The 23225-nt window shown below is 40.3% G+C and overlaps 1 protein-coding gene and 1 non-coding gene across 3 annotated transcripts in view; both read right to left on the reverse strand.

Annotated features, from left to right (window-relative positions):
- The window catches only part of LOC134002407 (partitioning defective 3 homolog), a 348507-nt gene that overhangs the window by 209270 nt on the left and 116012 nt on the right, over window positions 1–23225 (reverse strand). Inside the window, exon 4 of one of the 2 annotated variants that reach the window (XM_062441750.1) lies at window positions 246–442. In XM_062441750.1, the coding sequence (XP_062297734.1) occupies window positions 246–442 (197 nt within the window). Of the gene's footprint in view, window positions 1–245; window positions 446–23225 lie in introns of both variants that reach the window. The other variant, XM_062441749.1, reaches the window with a different exon arrangement.
- trnac-gca (transfer RNA cysteine (anticodon GCA)) lies at window positions 13588–13659 on the reverse strand. The gene has a single exon. It is a non-coding gene; the product is annotated as a tRNA-Cys (tRNA).

Genomic DNA, 23225 nt, shown 5'->3' on the forward strand with positions numbered 1-23225 from the left:
GTATCTCTCACATTATAATTGATGCCGCTCCAGTACATCTTCAGCACTGTGGAAAATAACTTGTGGGCAAGATACTGTGTGAATGACTATATACTACTTGACAGTGGTGTAATAAAGAATACATATAATGACAACCCTTTTCTCTTCTAGTGGGTTTTGACACCTCTTTATATTCACATGTAGTATTAATTGGGTATTTCTCTTAATGTTAGTCAAAGTTCTAAGTTAACACAAATGTATGTTACCTTTCTTTCTAGACTGCTAGTGCCAGTGCCAACGCCGGTGCTTGTGTTTGGTTTGTTGTTATACTTTTGGAAGCCAGCAGTTGTGGACCAGCGAGTTGGGTTCTTTCTGGACGGTTCTTCTGGACCAACCGGGACTTCGCCCAAAGCAAGGGCAGCCAGGGAGGGATCGCTGCTGCGACGGACGTGGAGAGGCATGTCTGCTGAATACAGAAGAGTGGAAAGGAAAAAATAGAAAGGATAAAAGGGAGAGTGGTGGAATGAGGAAAAATAGGGGACACAGAGAGGAAAAGAGAGTTACAGCAACATCAAACCACTTGCTGCTTTATCAAGTTATTTAGCATATCACTTTCACACAGTGGCACATTTCTGGGGCCACTCATCCATCTGGTAGCCATAAGATCCTTAAAGTACCTTGTCGACTATACTATGTGTCAACAATAATATGGGGAGTAAGGATAAGTACTTTTGTTTCCACAATAGGTCTATTGAGCCCAAAAGGAAACACTGTACAACTCAACTGTGGACGGTTTGGCTTGGCCTGCTACAGTGAAATAAATACTGTACATACAATTTCAGCTGGGAAATGACCATATACAGTGATAACAATGTAAATATGGAGGAAAAAAATATGTATGTGAAAATGTATCCAACCCCTTGCTCAGCCTAGCCACACTAAAAATAACAATTACAATCGTACATGCGGAAAAATCGGTCATCTATCATGATCTGACTCCCAAGATAAGGGTCATTGTAACACATAACTGAGGTTGATTCTGGAAAGTTTCCTGAGAGTGAAACCGGGTCTCACAACCAAAATTAGCCCTGATATTTAAACATCTACAAGACGACTGCACAGGAAACTCTGGCCCATGTTACAGCTGCCACATTGACCGACCTGCATCTGCAGCTCAGTATAAAGTTCCCACATTTGATCGGAGCTGCCAAAACAAGTAAAAGAATGAAGTTGCTTCACACTTCACACTCCAGTTAAAACATTCAGTGAGAAATCCTGCTGTCTCTTACACAGTAAAGGCGGTAAGTATATCTGTGAGCTGTGGTGTGAATCATCTGGATTTTCCCAAAAGGCCATATGGATTTGTTTATAACGTTCTAGCAGCCTGCGCGTTACACCAATAATTATGCAAATAGTTGGGTAACCACCTGTCATCCATTGGTGGATCATTGCAGCGAGCATATGCCGGTGCTAAGCTTCCATCTGATACACCAGAGACATGTCTTAGTGGTGGAAGCGACGCATTTTAATCACGGCTTACGCTGTGCTGCAAGTCATGCGTATTTAATACTGTGACAAGACTGGTGAGTTTCGAATGCTACTGTAAGTGATTCTCATGACCGCCTGTCGGTTAGCTGGGAACGAAGACAGTTTAATTATGAAACTGAATCCCAAAAAGAAAGGTGAGATCAACGTGTGTTTGTTAGTGTCTTTATACTTCATACAGAATAAATCGTGTCCCAGCTTTCAATATTCTCAAACACTAATATTTTCAAGAAGCATCTCTCTTGACATTAATCACTCACATCCATTCTCCCATGTCTTTCACATGTTCTTGCTCTAATATGTTCATATCATAACACATCCCTTTTATCTTCTACTAACTGATCATTCTGTGGTCTCAGGATCTCAGTTTGTAATATGACAGTTATTAAGGGCTATACAAATAAACTTGATTTGTCACAGTCTGCACAGTTTAGGGTTCACAATGTTTCCACATAGGGAATATGATTGATAGTTTAGAGAACCTATGTGGCCTCGGGCACAGAAATCTCCTCAAGGAATACTTACTTACTGTCAGTGACATTTGAGCAGGGCAGCTGTTTGCATCACAGAACTTTAAACAGATGTCCTCTGGTCAATGTTGGTGACTTGACTTACTACTTTTACAACATTTCACAGTACTTTAGCAACAACCAGAAAAGAGGATGGCAAGGATATTTGTTACGTTGAATGGCATGACCTCCAGCTGGCAAGCTGAATCCCTCCTCAGCCTTTACAAAGGACACATTTGAAAGCACAATCCCTTGTAATTCTATCTGTGAGTCAATGTCACTGAGTTTCTTATTTTCTTTATTTTTATACAGAACAGAGCAGTAAAACAAAAAAAAAGGAAACGTGTTTTCACTATGTTTAATCCTCTGTAAATTTGGTTTTGTATCACAGGCTCCTAAAGTGATGTTTAAGAGGAACCAGCATCACAACTGTAATCAAAACAGTTCGATAATAGTAATCATTTTATGTTTATCATTTTCAGGCTTGTGCAAAAAAGCGGGTGTTCTTTTCATCTTTTTGATGTGTAACGTTGATACAAACTATGGTTTACCATAAAGTTAGATATTACAAAAAACCTTGCCAACTTTGTTACTAATTTATCTACATTTCAGCCCCCAACTACACTCTCAAAGCTCCCAACCAGTGTGGTTGAAACCAATGTAAATACAGTTCTACAATTATCTTTTTTTAGTCAAAAAGATCTGTTATTACAGTACATCTCATGGAGCAACATACCTTTCTTCTACTAAGCGCAGGGGGACACTCCATATGCTAATAAGGGTATGATGACATCTTTCAACTTCTAGGAGCCTTCTCAGCAACCAAGCAGCGGAGTTAGCAACAGGGGTTATGAACTATTTTTTCTAAGTAACTTGAGTTAATAAAATGATTTTTCTCATGAGGGGATCTTTGCTGAAGTTCATGTTCTTATGCAGTAAAAGGTAGCTTGTAAAACTACACTTGCAAAGTGGCTTTCCCAAAACTTCCCCCAGTTAATGTTTGATCTCCCTCCTTACCAAACCACTCTGCTGACACAGACCATCTCCACAAAACACGCGAGCAGCTTTCAATATATTCTGTATTTCTCTACTACAAATGTGTTTCATTTACTTTGGCAGTTGTCTGCAGGCTTCCTCAAAGGGGGTCAAGAATTGAGTAAAAAAAACACAGCTAGCAGCCAGACGGCCAGTCGTTGTGCGTTTACTTTTAAATTAGGCTGAAGATTCAATAATGGCATTTAATGGACTTTGCCTCCTATCGGTAACGGCTGGTTCATGTCTAGTTCAGGGCTCTAATGAAGTTCACTTCAGACAGTGGGTGTAATTAACATCCGGTATTATCTTATATGACAGGCTTAGAGATGACACATAAAGAATGATGGACAGAGAGATGCACAGAGAAAAAAATTGACGGGGAAAACAGGAACTGAATTTGACAAAGGGTGAAAAACAAATACAGCTCCAAGATTGTTCTTCACATAAAATCTCTATGTATCTGTATTTTTTTTCTTAGAGTGCAGCATATATTAAGTATTTTTTATAGAGTTACGTTTTGTGTGTGTGGACATAAAGTTACACAAGACACTTGTCATGGATTAAAAAGCTTTGGTACGTTTCCCAGAATATCTCAAGGCTCAGCTCTTACTGGACTTTTATCTTGGATTTTTGAAACCATGACAACATCGATCTAGCTTTATGTAAGGTGATTGTTTCCAGATGCTAGCCAAGTAAGATGTCATGGACTAATCAAATTCATCATTTCTCCTCAAATATATTTGAAGATAATCTTACCCAACAATCACACCAAGTACCTGAATCCAATTAAAATTATTTAAAGTTGAGATTTAATAATCTATAAAATTTAAGAATTTCTATAAAAAGACGCAACGGCACTAGAATAGGCAAACCAGCTTTCCCCATTTTATCAAATCATCAAATTGTTTCAGATCACGTGTGTCCCTCCAGATACAAAAGCTCACAGATTTAGATGTGTATAAGTGAGATGTATAAAGAATTTACTTTGGGTGTGAGAGACATCACATTGCCAGGATCTCTTTGCACTCTGGAAACATCTTTACACATCAGCTAATAATGTGTGGCTGCTTTACGATGCCACTGGCATCTAAACATTGACGAGAACAACATATTGCTTCTCTTTAATGAAATGCTGATCCATCAAGGGTACAAATCCTTACAGATTAACATATGATATATAAGAGAGGTGTTACTGAGTTTGTGCTTGTTTGTGTGCTCACTGTTTAGAAGGTCACCATATGATGATCCCCCCCCCTCCCCATTCTCCCTGACCAATTTTCTTCTACTTAATTTGTGATGGGATTATCCAGACAGTCCGAAGGGTTTGGTGGGTCCCACGTTTAATAACTAGCACCGCCACTTCAGACATCGATCCAGGCTGAAGAGAGAGCCAGACCAGTGGAGGGGTGGGGGGGTTTGGCTAATAAGACGAGGCCATAATCCAGCCCCTGTAGTGAGGGATTATGGCCAGGGCGCAGGGTCACAGAGATGTACACACACACCACAATTCACCACAGGGAGAGGTCAGACACTCCAGGGGCTATTACCTCGTATTGGTTTGTCCTTTATTTATCTTTCACACTCACCTTGTTTGGAGGAGAAATATATAAGCTTATATGAATCATGGATGAATGGATAAAAAACCTATCATATAGACAGTGCAAAGTCAATAGTAAAGTAATTTAGTTTAGTATTAGATTGAAGAAATTCTGGATGCTATAGGTCACTCGACTTGACTCTTGACCTGGGCATACAGGCACATCTACTGATTTGTGTTATGTCTATGGCCAGAGGGACCTGAAGCACAGTTTGAAATGGGAAGGAATAAATTGTCAGTAAGTGTGGCAGGTCTTGCTCCAACTACAACCAACAGCTTGTATCCACTCAACAGACAAAAAGCACTAACGTAAGCCGTAATGAATATAAAGCCATAAATGACTCTTTAAGACTATTAACAAGCTGTAGAACGGTACGCTGGACTCAATGTGAAGTTGAGGATGTTTCAATGCTCAGTAGATCTGATATCATACAAAGCCAGACAACATCTCATTTTCTTGCAACAAAAACTTGAAATACATTTATTGAGAAACTGATGTGGTGATAAGTTTAGTGAAGGAAAATATGAACACCATTTGACAGCAATGGGAGACCATCAAATTGTGTGTTGGTCCAAATCAAGAGCAGGAAAGGTTTGTCTTGTTGTAGGAGATAACTGCCAATCATCTGCTGTCAAGTTAATCAAAAATGATACTAGCTTCAAGCACCGCCATCGGCCAAAATGAAAGCTATTAATAAATAAAGCCATAAATAACTTGGGTTGACCAGCAATGGAAAAGTTTAGTGAACTCAAAAACAGTGATGACATTTTGTTGTTTCTCCATATGTTGTCTTCAGTTCTGACATCCCACAGGGAGATCGCAAGACTTGCAAAGCCAGACTACGTCTCAGTTTTTTCCGACAGGTCTGACCAGATGAGCAAATGTTCACAAAATTTGACTCACAACCAATACAAAACCAAGCTCTATTTTAGTGTTACATGAAACACTGTTCAGCATATGCATTAGCTACTTGAGAAGCCGATAACTATTAATAACTAATCATCTATTGTCAAGTCCACTTTAAAAGACACCAGTCTCAAGCAAGAGCTTTGCCAGACAAAAACATTATAAAAACACGATCATTTATGGCTGTCAAGATGCTATTGCTCTTCATGGGGAAATGTTTGAGGACATCCACTCAGACAGCGCAGCTCTTATAGGGTACTTTAATGTTCTCTTGATGCTTCTATATTGTTGCTGAGTTCATGCAAATGTTTTCTATCTCGGTAAGATCTTATTAACTGGATGACTGTGATTAAACCACACAAAATATATGTTCTTTACTCTGCAGAGTATAAATGTGAAATAACATTTTTTTTTTTTAACATAATCACTACTCAGGTTGGTGATAAACAACAACAACCTGCAGCACAGTAACATCCACCTCACTTCACTTTCCCCTTTTCTCCTGAAGTGGCTCTAATAATGCAGCAAAATCAGGTCCCGATGTAGTGGTGAAAGAGATGGGGGTCAGCTCTAGAGTATTAGCTCTGCATGTTTCCAATCACTGAAATGGCATGGAGTATAAAAGAAAGGGTCCTTACTCTACCTGGAGAGCAGGGAGTGGTCCTAACTCCTGACTGGATGCCAACACAAGGTAATGGAGCTAATGCCTCAGCATACTGATAAGGTTACAGAGAGGACATGCTGAGGATAGACTATGTATTTGTGTGTGTGTGTGTGTGTGTGTGTGTGTGTGTGTGTGTGTGTGTGTGTGTGTGTGTGTGTGTGTGTGTGTGTGTGTGTGTGTGTGTGTGTGTGTGTGTGTGTGTGTGTGTGCGCGTGCGCAAATTACGTTACAGCGATAGAAAAAATAGCAAAACCTTAATTAAATTCTGTCACTTAAACGTAAAATGAGTTAGATTTGTGTCTTAATGTTGTCAACAGACATTCAGAGGAACATTTTAAGGTTTAGATAAGGTTTTGATGCCAAGAGCATCATAGGTAATTATATACTGTGCTGTCTCACTTGAATCAGTGGTACAATAGAAAGATCTTCTTTCTAGATTCACAATATCTGTACTGATGTTCAACAATCATACAAGGAGAAATGCACTGCAAAAGAATGAGGTATATCATTCCTCCACACACAAAATCCTCAATAATTTAGAATTCAGTGTTGTTGTGACTCCTACTGGAGGATCATTTTCTCCAATAACACTGTTTTCACTGACACCTGGAAGTACAAACCTGAAGCCTGGCTCTAAACTGCAGCTTCAGTAATCTTTGTGGTTTGGTGCTCTCAACCTTAATACTGCAGCAGGGGATCATCATGGAAACCTGCACTGACATCCCTGTTTGGGATGTGGCCATGAGTGTAACATATTTTAGATTTTAACCCACGAAGAGCAGTGCAACAGCGATTTGTTTTCTTGTTGTATTGCAATGTGGATCTACCTTTTCACCTGATAAGTTGAAAGAAAGTACACTAATAAGTTCTGCAATGTAACATCTGCAATGTACTAAACATCAGTGATAACATGCTGTAAGGGTGGAATTTTCTTACCATAGTAAGAATCGGGTTAGAGGTTATGGAATAAATAAAGTCAAGTCCTTACGAATATTTAAATATAAATGTGTGCCTACACTAAGAATATAGACACTATCAGTCGACCACAGATGAAGGTTGTCTAGTGGGTGAATTGGGTATTTTCTCCTGTGGCCCTCTCGCCCCGGCGTACCTCGAGTTCATGCTTTCACATCGAACTAATTTAAATATAAATGCCAAGCGACCATGACTTCATGAAATGTCTAAAAGCTATTTTTTCCTGGGCTACTTTGAATACTTCAAGCCTGGGCCAGTTCAATGTCTGAATAAATTATGGCACTGAGCCATTTTAACTTTCTCTCAAACCACTGACTACATATTGATGTCCCTTGTGTGCAGCGAGGGGGGATTTCCACTGAATACATCCTGACCTGAATCATCCACATGGGGACAAAAGGTTCCATTTTTAAGGGGAGCAAGGCGGTTCTAGAGTGGTGGGAACCAGGACTGTGGAGAAGGAGATGAAATATGTAGAGGACTTAAATGGGACACTGGTCAACTGTAGGCCAGATGGGGTCGAGAACATCACTCAGAGTGCTTCTGTGAAGTGTTTAGCAAACTCTAATCTTATGTCGAGTCAGAAAAACAAGATGAGACAAACTTTGAATAAACATCAACTGTTGACCTTTACCAAGAGTGGAAGATGGTATCGAATAGACAGATGGATGGAAAAGCACTTTAAAGTAAAGGGGCATTTATGAAAACAAAAACCCTACTTGGCTTCAGAGCTAAGTGCCATACTGTCAATACATTGTATGTGCGTGTTTGTGTGTGTCTGCTTCTAAACATATACGCATATTTGTGTAAAGCTTTGTATGCAGACTTCTGTGTGAAGGCTTAGAGCTGTCTATATGCCTGTGTGTGTAGGCTAGCATATGCATGGATGTGTGTACATTGTCTGAGCGTGGGTTTGGGCTTTCACGTACATGTGCATGTGTGCAAATTGATTTTTACATTTTCAGGTCCTCTTGTTTCTGAGCAAATCCTCTGTGAAAGATGTCAGCAGACTCTACACTAGCTGCTTCTGAGCAAAAAATCTAAAAAAAATTAAAATTAAAAGAACAACAACAAAAAACAGCCTTTTCCAGCTTGTCTTTCATTTCATTTTCTTTCTACATCCAAACCTTAAAGACAGAATCTGTCAATAAACTTGGAGTACTTCACAATTTTTGAGATATATGCTTCTTCACTTCCTTGCAGCAAGTTAACTGAATAACAAACTGGGTCCTTTCATCACTATGAGGCAGCCAGTGGAAACAACAGGAAAAAATTGGCCAGGCCAAGAAACAGTTTAAGCAGAAAAGGTCCCATAAGACCATTACCTGTCATTTTCAGGCTTTTTATATAAAATAAAAAAACAATAACATATAAATGTATAAGCTTTAGAGGTGCTTTATTTTGGACAAAGCCAGGCTAGCTTTCCCCCTGCTTTAAGTCTATATGCTAAACTAAGCTAAGCTGGGCATGAAAGTGTTTTTTATCTCGACATCTCTCTGCAAGAAAGTGAATAATTCCCAAAAAGTCCAACTATTCTTTTAAGCTACACAAAATCCAGTTGCTAGTTTGTTAAGTCATGTATTCCATCTAGTTCTGTGTGGGCACCGTACAGCTGGTACATGCACAAAGGACACATTTACAGAGAAATCAAAACGCTGCCCTGACTTTTTATCCACCACCATGCTGTTTACAGCTCCCTCCCCACAAACAGGCCAAACACATCACTTGAAATGCTGTAAGGCCTCTGTAGAAAAGCATCTCTACTTCTTTTGATGCTATTCGTGCCAGTGGCATACTGTATATTAAGGTCACTTCTTCAAAATGAATTGTTTAAGGCTGCTGTTATATTGATCTCTTCAATCTCTTATGGCCTTGTTTTTCATGAAGTGTCAAGCCAAAAGATATCATGATACTACAGATGTTATAGGATCCAATCTGTAACATTCTGTTTATCCAGAAAAACTTAATTCCTGATCTTTAATTTATTTTTACCATACATTAAACATTGATTACTTATAATTCAATAAAGATGTTATCATGTACACAGGAATTTCTAGTTTGTTGAGAATCTTTAGGACCTGTCCTCAATGACAAACTTCCTATGTCAGTCATATTAGTTACAGTATACAGGGTATGATGTCCCATTACTGTCCCTAACACAGGAGAGAGCTGTATTCCCACAGGGTTGCTGTGTCAACCATTGTGTTTTCATTTTGAAGAAGAAATAGAGAGAGACAGAGACAGATTCGTTCCTGCTGACAGAAAGACAATACAGACTATTTACTGGAGAGAGCGAGGAGAGGATGTCAGCCTTCCTCAAGCCCTCAGAGATGAGGCCTCCAGCGGCAGACACCTAGACACTTCAACAACAATAACACTGGTATGTGTGTGTGTGCTGCTCCCAGACTGTTTCCCCAGACAATGAAGATCTCAGAGAGGAAGGGAGGAGTAGAGTTCACTCCCCAAATCAAACCTGACTCAACTAGGTCGAGGCTCTACTCACGCTGAGACCTCGGAAAGCGGCACAACTAGTGTGAATGCCTGCGTGTGTATGTACTGTATGCATGTTACACATTAACGCAAGCATGTTTATGCCTAACGTAAGCAGGATTTATGTTTCTGCATCAAGGGGTTAGGCCTAACCCACAGCAGCTATGTGCGTAGGCTGAGAGGTGATGCTGTAGTCTATGATGTAGCTGATGCGATCCTCCTATAACTGCACATCAGGGTTACTGCCCTGACTGGTTGCTTGAGTTTTTCTCTACAAGTCTCAGGTTCTGATGCCGGGGGACATTGTCAAGAGAGGACAGAACACAAAAGAAGTTGAAGGAACACTCCCCAGTCTTCTCCTATTCAGTAACGTGCATCTAGCAAAGCCATATTACACAGCAGACCTTCAATGACTGCTGCTCTGTGTGTATGAAGGAACATAAACACAGCGACTGAATAGTAGCAGTCTGCTATTCAGTAGAGAGAAAGGTCGAATGATGTTACCTACGTATATGTAACCCCAGTTCTATAAGAATGTGTGTATCAAACAGATGCTTTGTATCACAAGTAAAATGCAGCATATTGATTGTTGGGAATATCATTTTATAAAAACGATACAGCCTGTTCATGGGTAATGCATCTTAGCTTAGCTGCAGTGGTATCAAAGGATAAAAACCAGATGCTTGAGTCTAAATCAAAACCTGCTCCACAGCATCTACAGCGAGACTCTCTTTGCATCAAACATATATCCAGTTTAAGTGTTCCATGTTACTAGATTAAATCCAGCGATTGTTAGATTAAATATCCTATTGTCTGTTTATGTAGCGTTTTTTCCTTTTACTGTGTTCCTTCCATCTATTATGTTACTTCATTATGTCTCATCTATTCCCCAAAACAACAATAACCTCATGAAAAACATCAGCGGTCCCATTACAAAAACACAACCCTATCCCGACTTAAACCAGACTCACGGAGGCTCCCATCCACATCCCCGACACACCCACCTCTCAGGGGAGTTGCTAATCAGCAAACCAAACAACCCCTCAGCCGGCCCAGACGCAGGTCGGCAGCAGCACCTTCCATTTAAACACCACTTTGTGTGTTTCTCCATTATGGCTGGTCCGGAGGTACAGGCTCTGGGAGAAAAGGGGCCATAAATCTCACTCAGCCTGATATGTGGCCAAGTCGCTCATGATTAAAAACACCGTTCTGAAAAAGTCATGAGCCGGGAGAGGTAGAATGTAGAGGCACGGCAAAAAGCTACCAAGCGTTTTATGGATTTAGATTGGGTGGCGAAGGAAGTTCTGATGTCTCCAAAAAGAAATGTCAAAAACCTGCCGCTGTTGAGATGATGTAAAAGAAGCTCTTCCAACTCAGATCTCTTCTCGGCCCTGAGGTATCATTTCAGTGTGGGAGACTACTTTTGTCAACATCAGGGCCGGTCTGTAAAAGCTGCAATGAAACCTGCCTCACTCTGCTTTAAGAGGGTACACAGCCACCGGAAACAATTTTATTAATATGACTTCCAGTGGCACTCTTGAGTGTGGGCATTGTATTCTAGGCTTTTAGGAACAGAGAAAATAGAAGGTGAAAACTGCTGGCATAAAACGCTGATTTGCACAGGTTAAGGGGGGGAAGATACAACACAAATAGATAGAAATGTTTTAAAGACGAGTAAGGCACATTCTCCCATACATAAAAGGTGTAATTTAAGTATACAAATGTCAATTAGTTGTAAGTGGACACTGAGACGTCAAAGCTTGTGTCAGCCTCTACAGTGGATTGTCCAAAGTGGGCAGCCATAACTTTGCAAGACAGCTTCTGTATCAATTTCCAGCACAAAGAGTTTGCTTCTCACAGTAAATCTCAAAACAAGCTTCAGCTGTCGCAGATTTAATTGTCACACTGGATTCTGATGAGCGAGTGAAAGAATTTCATTTTTGTGGCAGATCAGACGGCATCTAAAGCACGGCGCGGTTTCCATATCGCAAACATTTCAGCTGGGAGAACAACTCCATCCTCTGCTCTGAACAGAAAAAAAAAAAAACATCCTCACTTCAGCTGCTCTTTTTCAGCAAAGATGATGAATGCACGCTTTCCACCAGAGTCCCCCAACTTTCTCTGGACCCTTTGATGATTTATTGGGGAAAAAGAGAAAGTTATTTGTTGTGTGAGATGAGAGGAGCGCTGTGGTAGGAGTGATATGGGCGCTGGTGTGAGGCCTGGCTTAAATGTGTTGTTTAATGAACAGAGATATTTCTGGTTAAAGCTGGCAGCGGGGAGCCGCCGCAGAGTACATATGCTAATCTTGAAACAACTCGTACACACAGAAATCCCTTTCTGCTCAGATACACGCACATGCACAACACAATGTATGAGGTCAGAGTAGTTTACATGCAACAAGTCAAAGCATATCAGAGAGACGTTCTTTCCCGTAACACAGATCACAGCAACAAAGACAAAAAACACAAGAAGGGAACTCAAAAAGTCAGTGCTACTCGGCACTATGGGAAGGACTCATTACGGCTGTTTTAAACAACATGAATACGGGATCCTAAGGAACAGATGGGATCGTAATGTGCAGACTCTATGTTTTGGATATGCATCACTCTGATCAGTCACGCAGTATTATGAAAGAACATGAGGTTTTCATAGAGATTCCAGGCAGGGGATGATGAGAGAAAAGCAGGGGTTCAATAAAAATCTTCAAACTTTTTCTAGGTAGGTATATACAGCACCATTGGTAGAAATAACATGTGTAATTGGGAAACATGGTGACATAGTGAGTAGGAACTTTTCCTCAGTCTAGCTGATCATGCTGATAATGACCCCAAAATAATGCCTGGATAGTGACAGAGTAGCGGTTACATGGGCTGTGAGGTTAAAGGTTCTATATGTGGCACTTAAACATCTATAAATCATTACTGCAGTTACTCTATATGCTTTTTTACATCATGTACCAGCAGGTCAGACTTCACAGAGAATTATGTGGGTTGCGTTATCGCACCGAGAAAGAGATTGCTTTACATCTCCAAACAGGAAAAGGGTGATGTTCTTTCAGTGCAAGCCTAACTCAAGTTTCAAGAGTTTCTTGCAGTTGTGGATGGAAGTAGTGCAGGGTTTCAACTAGTTTCAATTACTCACAGCAATGACACAACTTGACCACATAGTTGGGAGTGTGGAATGACGAAACATGCAGGTAACTGAGCAATTCTGGCAGCACTGCAGCGATCTGGACACACACATAATTCCACTTAAAACAACTTTGATGAATGTGTGAGGGGGGCACTCTAACTCGTGCTGTCATGCTATGATGAAAGTTTTAGCAGTACTCTCTCTACATATTATAATTCATTGGAACTTGTATTGCTCTTGAACCAGCATCCATTGGATGATGGCCCTGGTGGGTCTCAGTTCAAAGTGTCACAACTTAAGTTGGTTTGACTGGTCAGAGGATGTGGTCACAGCAGAGGACCGCTTGGAAACAGGAATTTCTCCCTGCTGTAACTTCTAATCTCCTACCAGGAGTTTCTCAAGGAAGCAAAGCCAAAAATGACTTGAAGTGAAAGAGCTGTTTGATTATATTATTGCAATAGTCTATTAGAGTTGAAGTGGCCATTTCACTAACTTTATTCCAAACGCAGTCATCCATAAAAACTACTTCCTGGCATCCTATTTCTTCAGATGAAGCTTTCTAAAAGAAGATGGTATTGTTACAGTTGGAAAAATGGCAAATTTAAGCCAAAAGATAATCAAGAAAAAGGAGGAATAAAACTTGTGTCTGAATCGAGTAGAAATCAGCAAGGATGTGGAACTTGCTGACAGAGCAAGTTGGATGTAGTCTCTATTTGAAGGGTGGATCATGTCATCACCCTGTCCTAAAGTGAGGGGGCACCCAGAATTGAACTAGGGACCTCTTGATCTGCAGTCAAATGCTCTACCGCTGAGCTATACCCCCTGACAGTTCCCAGTGTGACCATTTCTCGTCCTTGACTAGATTGCACATGACAAAGACAATTTGGGCCGTTGGGCTTTAGGAAGTGGGCAGGAAATTCAAGGCCTCAACCTTGAATGTCAACCTGCATCTGCTCAGCTAAAGTAAGACACTAAAAACCTGAACCAGCTCCAGGGTGTTTTCCTCTAACTGACCAAGCTCTGACAACTCAACACAGAGGGTTGCTAATGAAAGGAGACTTTCCTTTTAAAAATCGAGTATTATTGCTGTTAATACAAATGTGCTACCAGAATGAAAACAGGAATCTGCAGCTGATTAGAGAAAATACAAGAAAGACTTTCACATGAGACATGATTATTAGTATGTCTGCCGCAGTGGAAGAATTTTGTAACATTCTCTCTCTTTGTGTTTCTGCTGCTTACTGCAGGCACATGAAAACATTTCAACACATTTTAATAATTCATAAACAAATCTATGCCAAAAGATAGGGAGCAGCTTTTTCTTCGTATTCAAACATTCCGAAGCCAGAACTTCAGTCCAATATACCAACATGTGGTTTCTAAGCATTTGCATGAGTAGCTTAAAGGGAGTCTGCTGGGTAGTCGCTGCACATTGTCAAATTAATTTGCTCTTAATGTTCAAATGGCTGGCAGAAACCATTCCATGAGAGAGAAAAAAGAAAAAAAAACAATAAATCAAGCAGACTCTGCACAAAATGTTTTGCTTTGATCAAAGCTGTGATTATGGACCAAAGTAAGTACTCTGAAAGTGATCATGTTTGTGGGAAGATGGGAATGTGGTTGGGGAGTGTTGTGGGATTTCCACAGCGCTTTGGGGCGGACTGTATCTTTGTGGATCTGATGAAAAACAGGAGGAGGGAAAGCAGGGGAATGACAGACTTACTGTAGCTGTGACCAACAAGATGCATCTCTCTCTTTCTCTTTCTCTCTCCCTCTCTCTCTCATAAGGTAGGTCTAGTTTCATCACTATTCATAAACATTTCACACACATTCATTGTGCTTCCTTATTCTATGGGTTTTACTGAATTGTGTGTCATTCGTTGGGTATTTCTGTGTATTAGAGTGTTCGGGGGGGGGACTAGCAGATCTGTGCAGTGCCAATTGCATCAAATTTGTTCCATTTTTCATGAAGGGAGTGATATATTGTAGAGACTTTTAGCCTCATGTAACAGTATTTCTTTCTACAAAGAGTCAAAATAAGTTACTGTAATACACAGTATCACATCCCTTACTAAATTGGGTGAGGGGGCGGGTGCAGATATTATAGGACTGGATATGAGTCCGCATTACTCGTTAAAGCAGAGCATTTCTGCGGTATATAATTAGGTGTGTGTTTGCTGCTTTGTGAACCCCTTTAACTATAACAATGAAAACAATTAACCTGTACTGTCTGTATGCTTGCACACAGCCTGTCTGCCTGCATGACGTGGGTGTAAACATGTGTGTATTTCTAGCCACATGTGGCAGCCAGTATGTGCCTGCACATGCCTCTGAGTGCCTCCCTCACATGTGCTTTGAAGCAGACAAACTTCACAGGTGACCTCCCGGTGGAAGACAATGAAGCAGATCGGTGCAGGGAAAGAGAGAGGGGTGGCAGCCTTTTACAAAGGGACTAATGAGGCGGGCGGAGGAGTGGAGGGATTGTTTGCAGGTCCGTTGGGACAGAGAGTCAGGAGACAAAGAGATGCTAAACACCTCTAACCCTTTGTGGACTTATTGTGCCTAGAGCAGGAGGCATTGCCCTTGGCCAACTATGACCCTCTTTTGACATGTCATACACAGTGTAAATGAACCAGACGTTCCCACTGACTAATGAGAGAGACAGACAGCAGCAGAGACACAGACAGATTTACTGTGTAGCACAATTTTTGTGTTAAACATTTTAAAATTTGAATAGACAGGAAAGGCGTCGCAATTATGCTAATTATACTGAGGTGTAATCATTATAATTATTGTTTGTATTGTTAAAGTGATGTGTTCTTAGGTTTAGCCTAGACTTTTTTTCCCCTCTTCTTTTCATCCATTGTTTGAATGTTCCACATTGTTGTTATTGTACAGAAATATAACACATATGAACAGAAATACTAACATGTAGTGAACTTTTTGTAAATTCAAAATTTGTACTTCGGAAGAAAAGAGTTTTTCAGAGTCATGTACTTGCTAAGAAGAAGGGAGACTTTTTTAAATTTGGAGGTGAATAAGTGAGAGAAATGTAAGACTGGTATAATAACTTGTTATTTAGGTTGTGTTGAAAAGGTCCAACTACAAACAAATGATCCAACACAGGAGGAAGTGGAAGGGAGTTAAATAATTCATTTTCTGCTGAAGTTACAAAACAACATCAGAATGGCCACATGGAATAACCAATAACCATAAACTCAGCATTTGTGCGTATATTCAAGTATGTGAACACGGAGATTTGTTCATAACTAAAGAGATGAGGATGTCAAGCTTTACTTTGGTTTATTCAATTATTGCTGTAATTTAATATTACAAGGTTCTAATTGTAACTTGGCAACAGCAACTCTTTGTGATATTTTTAGTGTGTGGTCACTAAGTGAGAAGAAGATACCATGAAGGCTTACTATGAATGTGATGAAGAAAGGTCAGATGACTCTGTTAACACAGCAATCAAATTCCTCACTAATACTTCCTGCCTCTAATAAACTGCTAAATCTCAGCCCCAAAATTATCCCTCAAAGCAGAGCCCTTATGAGCAGGGTTTATGTCAACACTGCATATATATTTTAGCGTTTACACAGAGGGTAAACAAACCATGCATTAAGAGTCCTGTGAGAAGTCAGAAATAGACTGAGATGCCATATTTCAGACACATAATTATCCTAAATGTCCTTCTGCTGAGTGTCTTTGGTACTGAGATGACCCCAGAGTCAGTGCAAACAAACTCTGACTCCCTTCCCATGCTCTCTGTTCCAGGGTTAAGGCCTGTCACCATTTGAATCTGTTACTGTGTGTCAGAAAGTGTTAGATGACTTTGTTTCCCAAATCAAGACCTCACTGCTCCCGTGTTGCTTTAAATGTGACACAAGTGACCTGCAGTACTGCTCTCGGCTCGGCTCAGGAAGTAATAAAGCAGTCAGCATAATCACACAATCACATACACACACAACTCCACATGATTCAGCTGTCTGGCTATGGCTTCATTGGGATCCTGGCAGAGGTAATAATAGCAAGATGGCTGCCTGACCAGGCACTCAATTACTATTTGATGAATATAATTTAATGAGCTGTGCTTAACAAGTAAAATAAATGAAGCAGTAAATCTAAGCATGGAAATCAAGAGTGCTCAAAATGTTGCCACTGGGGTCAGTTGTGAGACCAAAAGAAAGGAAGGATGGTGATTCTGGATTGTTGAACAGAATGCTACAGGAGTTGAGGATGCTCAACAGCAAAATGGACAGGAGAAAAGTGGCGTTCGAGAGACAATTCAACTCCAAAGTGGACGGAGTGGACTCGCTGATAAAGCTGGTCATTGAAAACAGAGACTGTCTAAAAGCTGTACTCGCTCAAACACTCAAAAAAAAAAGGACATTCAAGATAACTTGGATCAGGAGATTGGCCACGTGATGTAAAGAAAAAGTGGAAGCTAAGATTGATCAGGTGAAAGATAAAGTGAACACCCGTTTTGACCCTTATGTATCTGTTCTCAGATACAACAAAACTAAGTTCAAACTACTAGAGTACAAGAGGGTGTTGTCTACTTTTAGTAGTTTCATAGATTTACAGAAAGCTTTTGACTTTTGTAAATGACGATCATTGAATATTGCATGTCGTTGATGTAGTAAATGGAGACTGAAGATAAACAGATAAAATTCAGGCTATGCATCTCAAGAAGAAGGAAGAGTTTTCATTAATTTCATTCATTACATTTCATCTCGGTTCAACGTCTCTGTCATACACTGAGTATTACAGTATTATAGTACTTAGAATTAGGTGCCCATCTACCTTTGAAGAATGAATAAAAGCCTTATCACACTCTGCAGGTACAACACTGGAAGCTGTCCTTAATAAGGTTAAGCTATGAAGGGGAGTTGGTTAATAAACTGGTACACAGTTGTATAAATCTTGAGAGAGCGAGAGAGAGATCTACCAACCTGAGCACTACATCACCCTTAACCTGACCAGTGCAAGGAGGTCTATGACCTCAGTGGAGACATATCTTGCCTCTGGCAGCAGAAAACTGGACACTTCTATTCACTTAAAGGAGAATAGAGAGCGTCACCTGTGGGATCTTTGAGAGGTTGAACATTTGTTCTATTGTCCAGGATATCACAATCTTAGATATAGGCTTTTCCTTAAAATGACTGCAGTATGTCCTGATTTGTTTCCAATGTGGGACGAATGTAGAGTTCAGTACCTGTTTACAGACAGTGTTTCATAGCTCAGTTTGTGTTAAATGCTAACCAACAGTGTACGATGGCACTTAATGTTTGATGTGTTAAAGGCACAGTCTGTGCGTCAGATATGCCTAGGTTATGTTTTAGTTTTACACTTGTATTGTCTAAGGAACACTATTGTTTTCATATTTGGTTTGACATTGATTGACATATATGGAGGTGTATTCTATTTGTTATTTCACTCCCATTGTGTTATTGCTATTGTCTCTCATGTTTGTTGTGTCTTGTAAGCACATACAGGCTGGGCATCTTTTGTTGCATGACACTCTGACATAAATTACCATACCATACCAGTACTGGGAAGCAATGCTGAGTGGAGACTTTTATCACTCCAAGCACTTCACACTTCATTACCAAAACACCATCCTCACCATTTAACAGTGGGGGCCGTTGCAATAATTAGCTATAATAAGCCCTGGACGATATTATGACAGTATGAGTGTTTTTATGACTAATATTCCCAATGACAGTGAACATAACGCCCACTCCTCAGCAATTTCAAGACCCACCCTGGGCGCCCTCTCTTTCCCTCTCCCTCAACAAGCGTGAGTATGATTAAGAGTTGACATAACTAATAGCCCCTCCACTAACTCAGGTAGAGGAAGGCAGTTCAAAGTCTCACGAGGGCCAGTGGGTTTAAAAGTGCTTTCAGCTTGCTAATGATGAGCTTGCTGAGGGAGATGAGCTCGCTATCCCAACATCCTCACTGCTGAGTGTGTACTTAACTCCAGTATGAGCGAATGAAGCTACTTTTGAGAGGTGTTATGCACAGATGGAGTGGCTGTGGATCATTGGTGAAGAACGGTTGAATAGATCTATGAAGGGCCACCATGACATGGCTGTATACAGTATGTATGAAACTGGTCTAAGAGTCTAGCCATGAACATGTCTTTCAGGCCATCTTCTCTTCCATATCTCTACATTGGCAAGAAATGGTGATTCCTTGCCAAAAATTTGGGAAATTCATATTGATAGGTACAATGATAATTTGCTTACATAGCCACTCACAACAGAAGTAGATGAATACATGAGAGAACAGAGAAAATAGAGAACATAACTCTAAGCTTTTTATTTTTTATTTTTTTGGTGAATCAGAGCTAAATAATGGTTGGTTGTTGTTCGGTGTTACTGTAGCTGAGGGGATAAGCCTGTCACAACAAGCATGTCACGACGATTAATAGCGTCATCGCAGCGCAGAGGAGAGGGAAGAAACAGAGAGTCCTAAAAAAGGCCATTTCATCACATCTTACTGAAGCCAAATAACAGAGAGAGAAAGAGAAAGAAACAAAGAAAACCTAAGCTCACCAGTTGAGGAATTGTGGCCTGTCTCTTGGCAATACCATTGGTTGTAATGATAAAATTCAGTGAGGAATGGAGCGTGTTTCTTACATTCATTCTGATTCTGCAGTTTTGTTTTTTGTAACCATAGAGACTAGTTTCACAGAGGTAAGTGGTGGGGAAGGTAAGAATTACTGCTAACACAAGGTCTATTAAGTTGAATGGTAAATGGTACTTTTATAGCGCTTATTCTTTTTGACCAATCAAAGCGCTTTTACACTACATGTCACATTCACCCATTCATACACACATTCATACATACTGATGATAGGGGCTACCACGCAAGGTGCCAACCTGCTCATCAGGAGGAATCTAACCTTCCAAAATCCAGTGTTTTTGGCAACCAATAGTCTTGATTGTGGACTTGAAATACAGCATTGTGACAATTAGATTTTTAAAAAGTTTCAGGCGTCAAATAACCCTAGATTATTTTGACAGAAAGCTTGACATCCCATCAAATAAGTACCAGTTAAAGTTTAAAATGTCAATCGATAAAAGTTTATAACTTATAACTGTATGTCTCAGCACAATTCTAAGAACTTTGCTGATAGACAGAGAGAAGGAGAGAGGAAGACAGAGAGACAGACACAGACGATGTGAGATGGGTTAACCATCAGACAGGACCAATCAGCAGATGCACACTGCTGCTGTTATCAACTCTGTGATTCTACCGATATCAAAGCCCCGAGATCATACTGCATCACCTGCTCACTGCTGAAGTGAGAGATTGAAGAAGTAGTTCTAGACCAGAGAGAGAGAGGGCAGATGAGAAAGATAAGTATCAGTGCCTGCTATCAGACCTAACGGCATATGGTTCCACACCTAAACCTGGTAGTTTATCTATAATGGGCAATCACTGCCTTTGGAAGTCACCCAAATCCACTGGGACAGCCCTTGATGGAGTGGCAGTCCACTTCATGGGCTTAAATCTGTGATGGAAATCTTAAAAAGAAAGAAAAAGATGAAAAAATACTGTCTCAGAGCATGTGCCTACGGAAACCAATGTCTTAATTGAGCAAATTTGTAAACCGTAGTCACCAACATGTTGGTCACTACAAACTGTTCATGTGCACGTGCATGTGTCCGTTGGGATAAAACAGTTACCCCTTTCACAATAGGCAAAATTCCTGATGGTTAGTATTACTGTATTAAATTTTAATCATCATTAAAACCATGTTTGATTGCCATATTTTGAAAAATTCACAGTAACTACTGTCCAGCAGAAACCAGAGTTAGCAATAGTCCCCCAAATGCAGGTGTGCAGGTGCAGCACACAATGTGGGTTTGTTTTATGTCTATTAAACATGGCAGGAGGCAGTAACAGCACTCCAGAGATTTTACAGCATTCTAAGAGAAGTAAAGGCCAATTCATGCTTCCTGCATTCCGCATCCGCAGACAGCTGTGATCTTGTGGACGTGCATGCGGTTCCATTCATACTTTTTTGGGAGTCTGTGGACAAAAAGACACTTTCCACATGTGCCCGCTAATAAACAGGGCTGCAGTGTGATAACTTTCCAGAGGTGTAAAATCCAGTCTGAATATTAAAAACTGCTGGACTTACTGGATTGTATTTCATTGTCTCACCAGAGCTTAAACAACACGTCCACACCAACACGGCCCCTGCTATTGTTTTACACAAGACTGTATTCAGGCTGAAGGCATCTAAGGAGTTGTTGCATGTTGCTGAACATGAAAATGTAAAAAAAAATAATAATAATTAAAAAAAAGCAACAGCTTAATGAGAACAGGAATACAGTACTTACATACAGTAGAAGAGACAGACATTTCTGTTTGCTGCATTGCAAAGTGCAGTTACATCTCATGGCCACATGGTGCCATCTTTAATGTAGATGCACATTTGATAGGGTTTTCATTACGAGGTATTGGTCCTGTTAAGTTGTTTTTATGTTTCTACAAACAAAAAGTGCATAACATTAGAGCTCTTAATTTTATCTGTGGTTATATAAAACTTTTTAATTATTTCAGTGCATGAATCAGTACTTTTTAAAAACATTTTCAGCACATTTTAACAACACCTCAACAATACTGATAACCGTGATAATTTTGGCTACTGTAATCATGATTTGAAATTTTCATACTGTTTCATCTCTAGTTGTCTGTGTCATTGTGCATCTCCTCTGCTTTAGTGACTTCTATATGGCCTTGGCTGGCGGCAGGGAGCCTCCTCACTGGCAGAGCACTAAGCCAAATTGATTAGATGAAGGCCCTCCTCTTCGAAGGTGTCTACACTCCCCACCGCTACCCCCTCTAAAGCCAATCTCTGTAATGGCCTCCCAGCAACCCTGTCACTGCAGAGCTTCAAGGACCACAGGACCAGGTCACTAGAGAAATGGACAATTTGTCACTACACCTTTCTTTATAAACAGGAATACCAGTAAAAAAGCTTGACACCCTGGGGCTGAAAGTTGATAAAGGTGTAAATAGCAAAATAACACATTATTGGCTGATGTTGTGGTGTGATCTGTACAAAGAAGGGTTTGTTGGCACGGGGTCAATCATGGAAGTATCACTGCAATCACTGTGATCTTCTGTTGTGTGTTTTAAAGCCTCTTCACATCAATGTCAGTGTACTTTCAACCTTTGTCAATAGCACTCCCATTTCCTGATTGTGCACCCTGAGCAACTGCCACTGACTTAAAAAAAAAAAAAAAAGGTTGGAAAAAAACTCCTCACAGTCAAGGAACAACTGAAAGTCAAGTTCTGGGACAAAAGATCACTGGCAGAAAAAACAGTTTCTATGATCTCTTAAATATTACTTTCACACATGCAAGTGTGTGTAGGAGGTAATTTACACTGATCCTTGAGAACATTTTGACAAAGAGGAAACCGGCTTAAGCTGTCCACCAACTCACTAACTATCTTATCCTTGTGACCTCAGCTGTGTGTGTGCATTACTCTGTGATTTGGACACTCATGACTGAGTCTATTTTACCATATAAACACCAGAGGACATTTTTAATTTGTTTCTCTCTGTATGCAAGTGGAGGAGGCAAAGTGGAAGAGGGTGAAGCCATCTTTAGTGTATTTTGTCCCTTGGCCAAGCTGCCCACTAATATTTAACTTCCATTCATTTAATTTTCCTTAATGAGGTATTACACCATTTCTGTCACCAAGGAACCCAGAAGTCCACACCCGGGACTGTCAATAAACTGTTTAAACATGGGGAAACTATGGCAAATAACAACCTGTCAGTAATATGAAGTCAACTCCTGGGTCAAATAAAAGATACCTCTGACAAAGTCTTTGAGCAATAACAGAGAGCATTCACTGAAATCAGGATGGTTATTCACACATGTAGCTTCTTCCACTGCACTGATGCCTTTCCCATCCCTGGCAACAACAACAGTCTGTTGTTGATTATATAGTTTGGCATGTGTTACATCTACACCACCAGCTGCCGTCTGTTTGTTCCAGAGGCTGGTCTTCTGCTTGATCTGATGATGTAGCAGAAATATTCTCTCTTCTTTCCCTTTCCCTTCTTCACTCTGCTCACCTTATTTCTTCCTTTGCAAAGTTACCTCTTTTCTAAGTACTTTGTGTTTACTATCTGAGTTAGTTGTAGAGGACTTGTGCGCTGTCATGTAGCTAAATTGGACTTATTGTAGACCATTCATTACAACTAACTGGTAACTGTCAAAATATTTCTAAACATCACAGACTATGGATGCAATGTTCTGTCGTCAGACCTTCACTTCAGGGCCTTAATGCACCGCCAGGAAGGATTCACAGATCACTCATGATTCACACACATTAAACATATGTTCAATGTAA

This window comes from Scomber scombrus, chromosome 20 (assembly GCF_963691925.1).
Source record: "Scomber scombrus chromosome 20, fScoSco1.1, whole genome shotgun sequence".
Taxonomy (NCBI): Eukaryota; Metazoa; Chordata; class Actinopteri; order Scombriformes; family Scombridae; genus Scomber; species Scomber scombrus.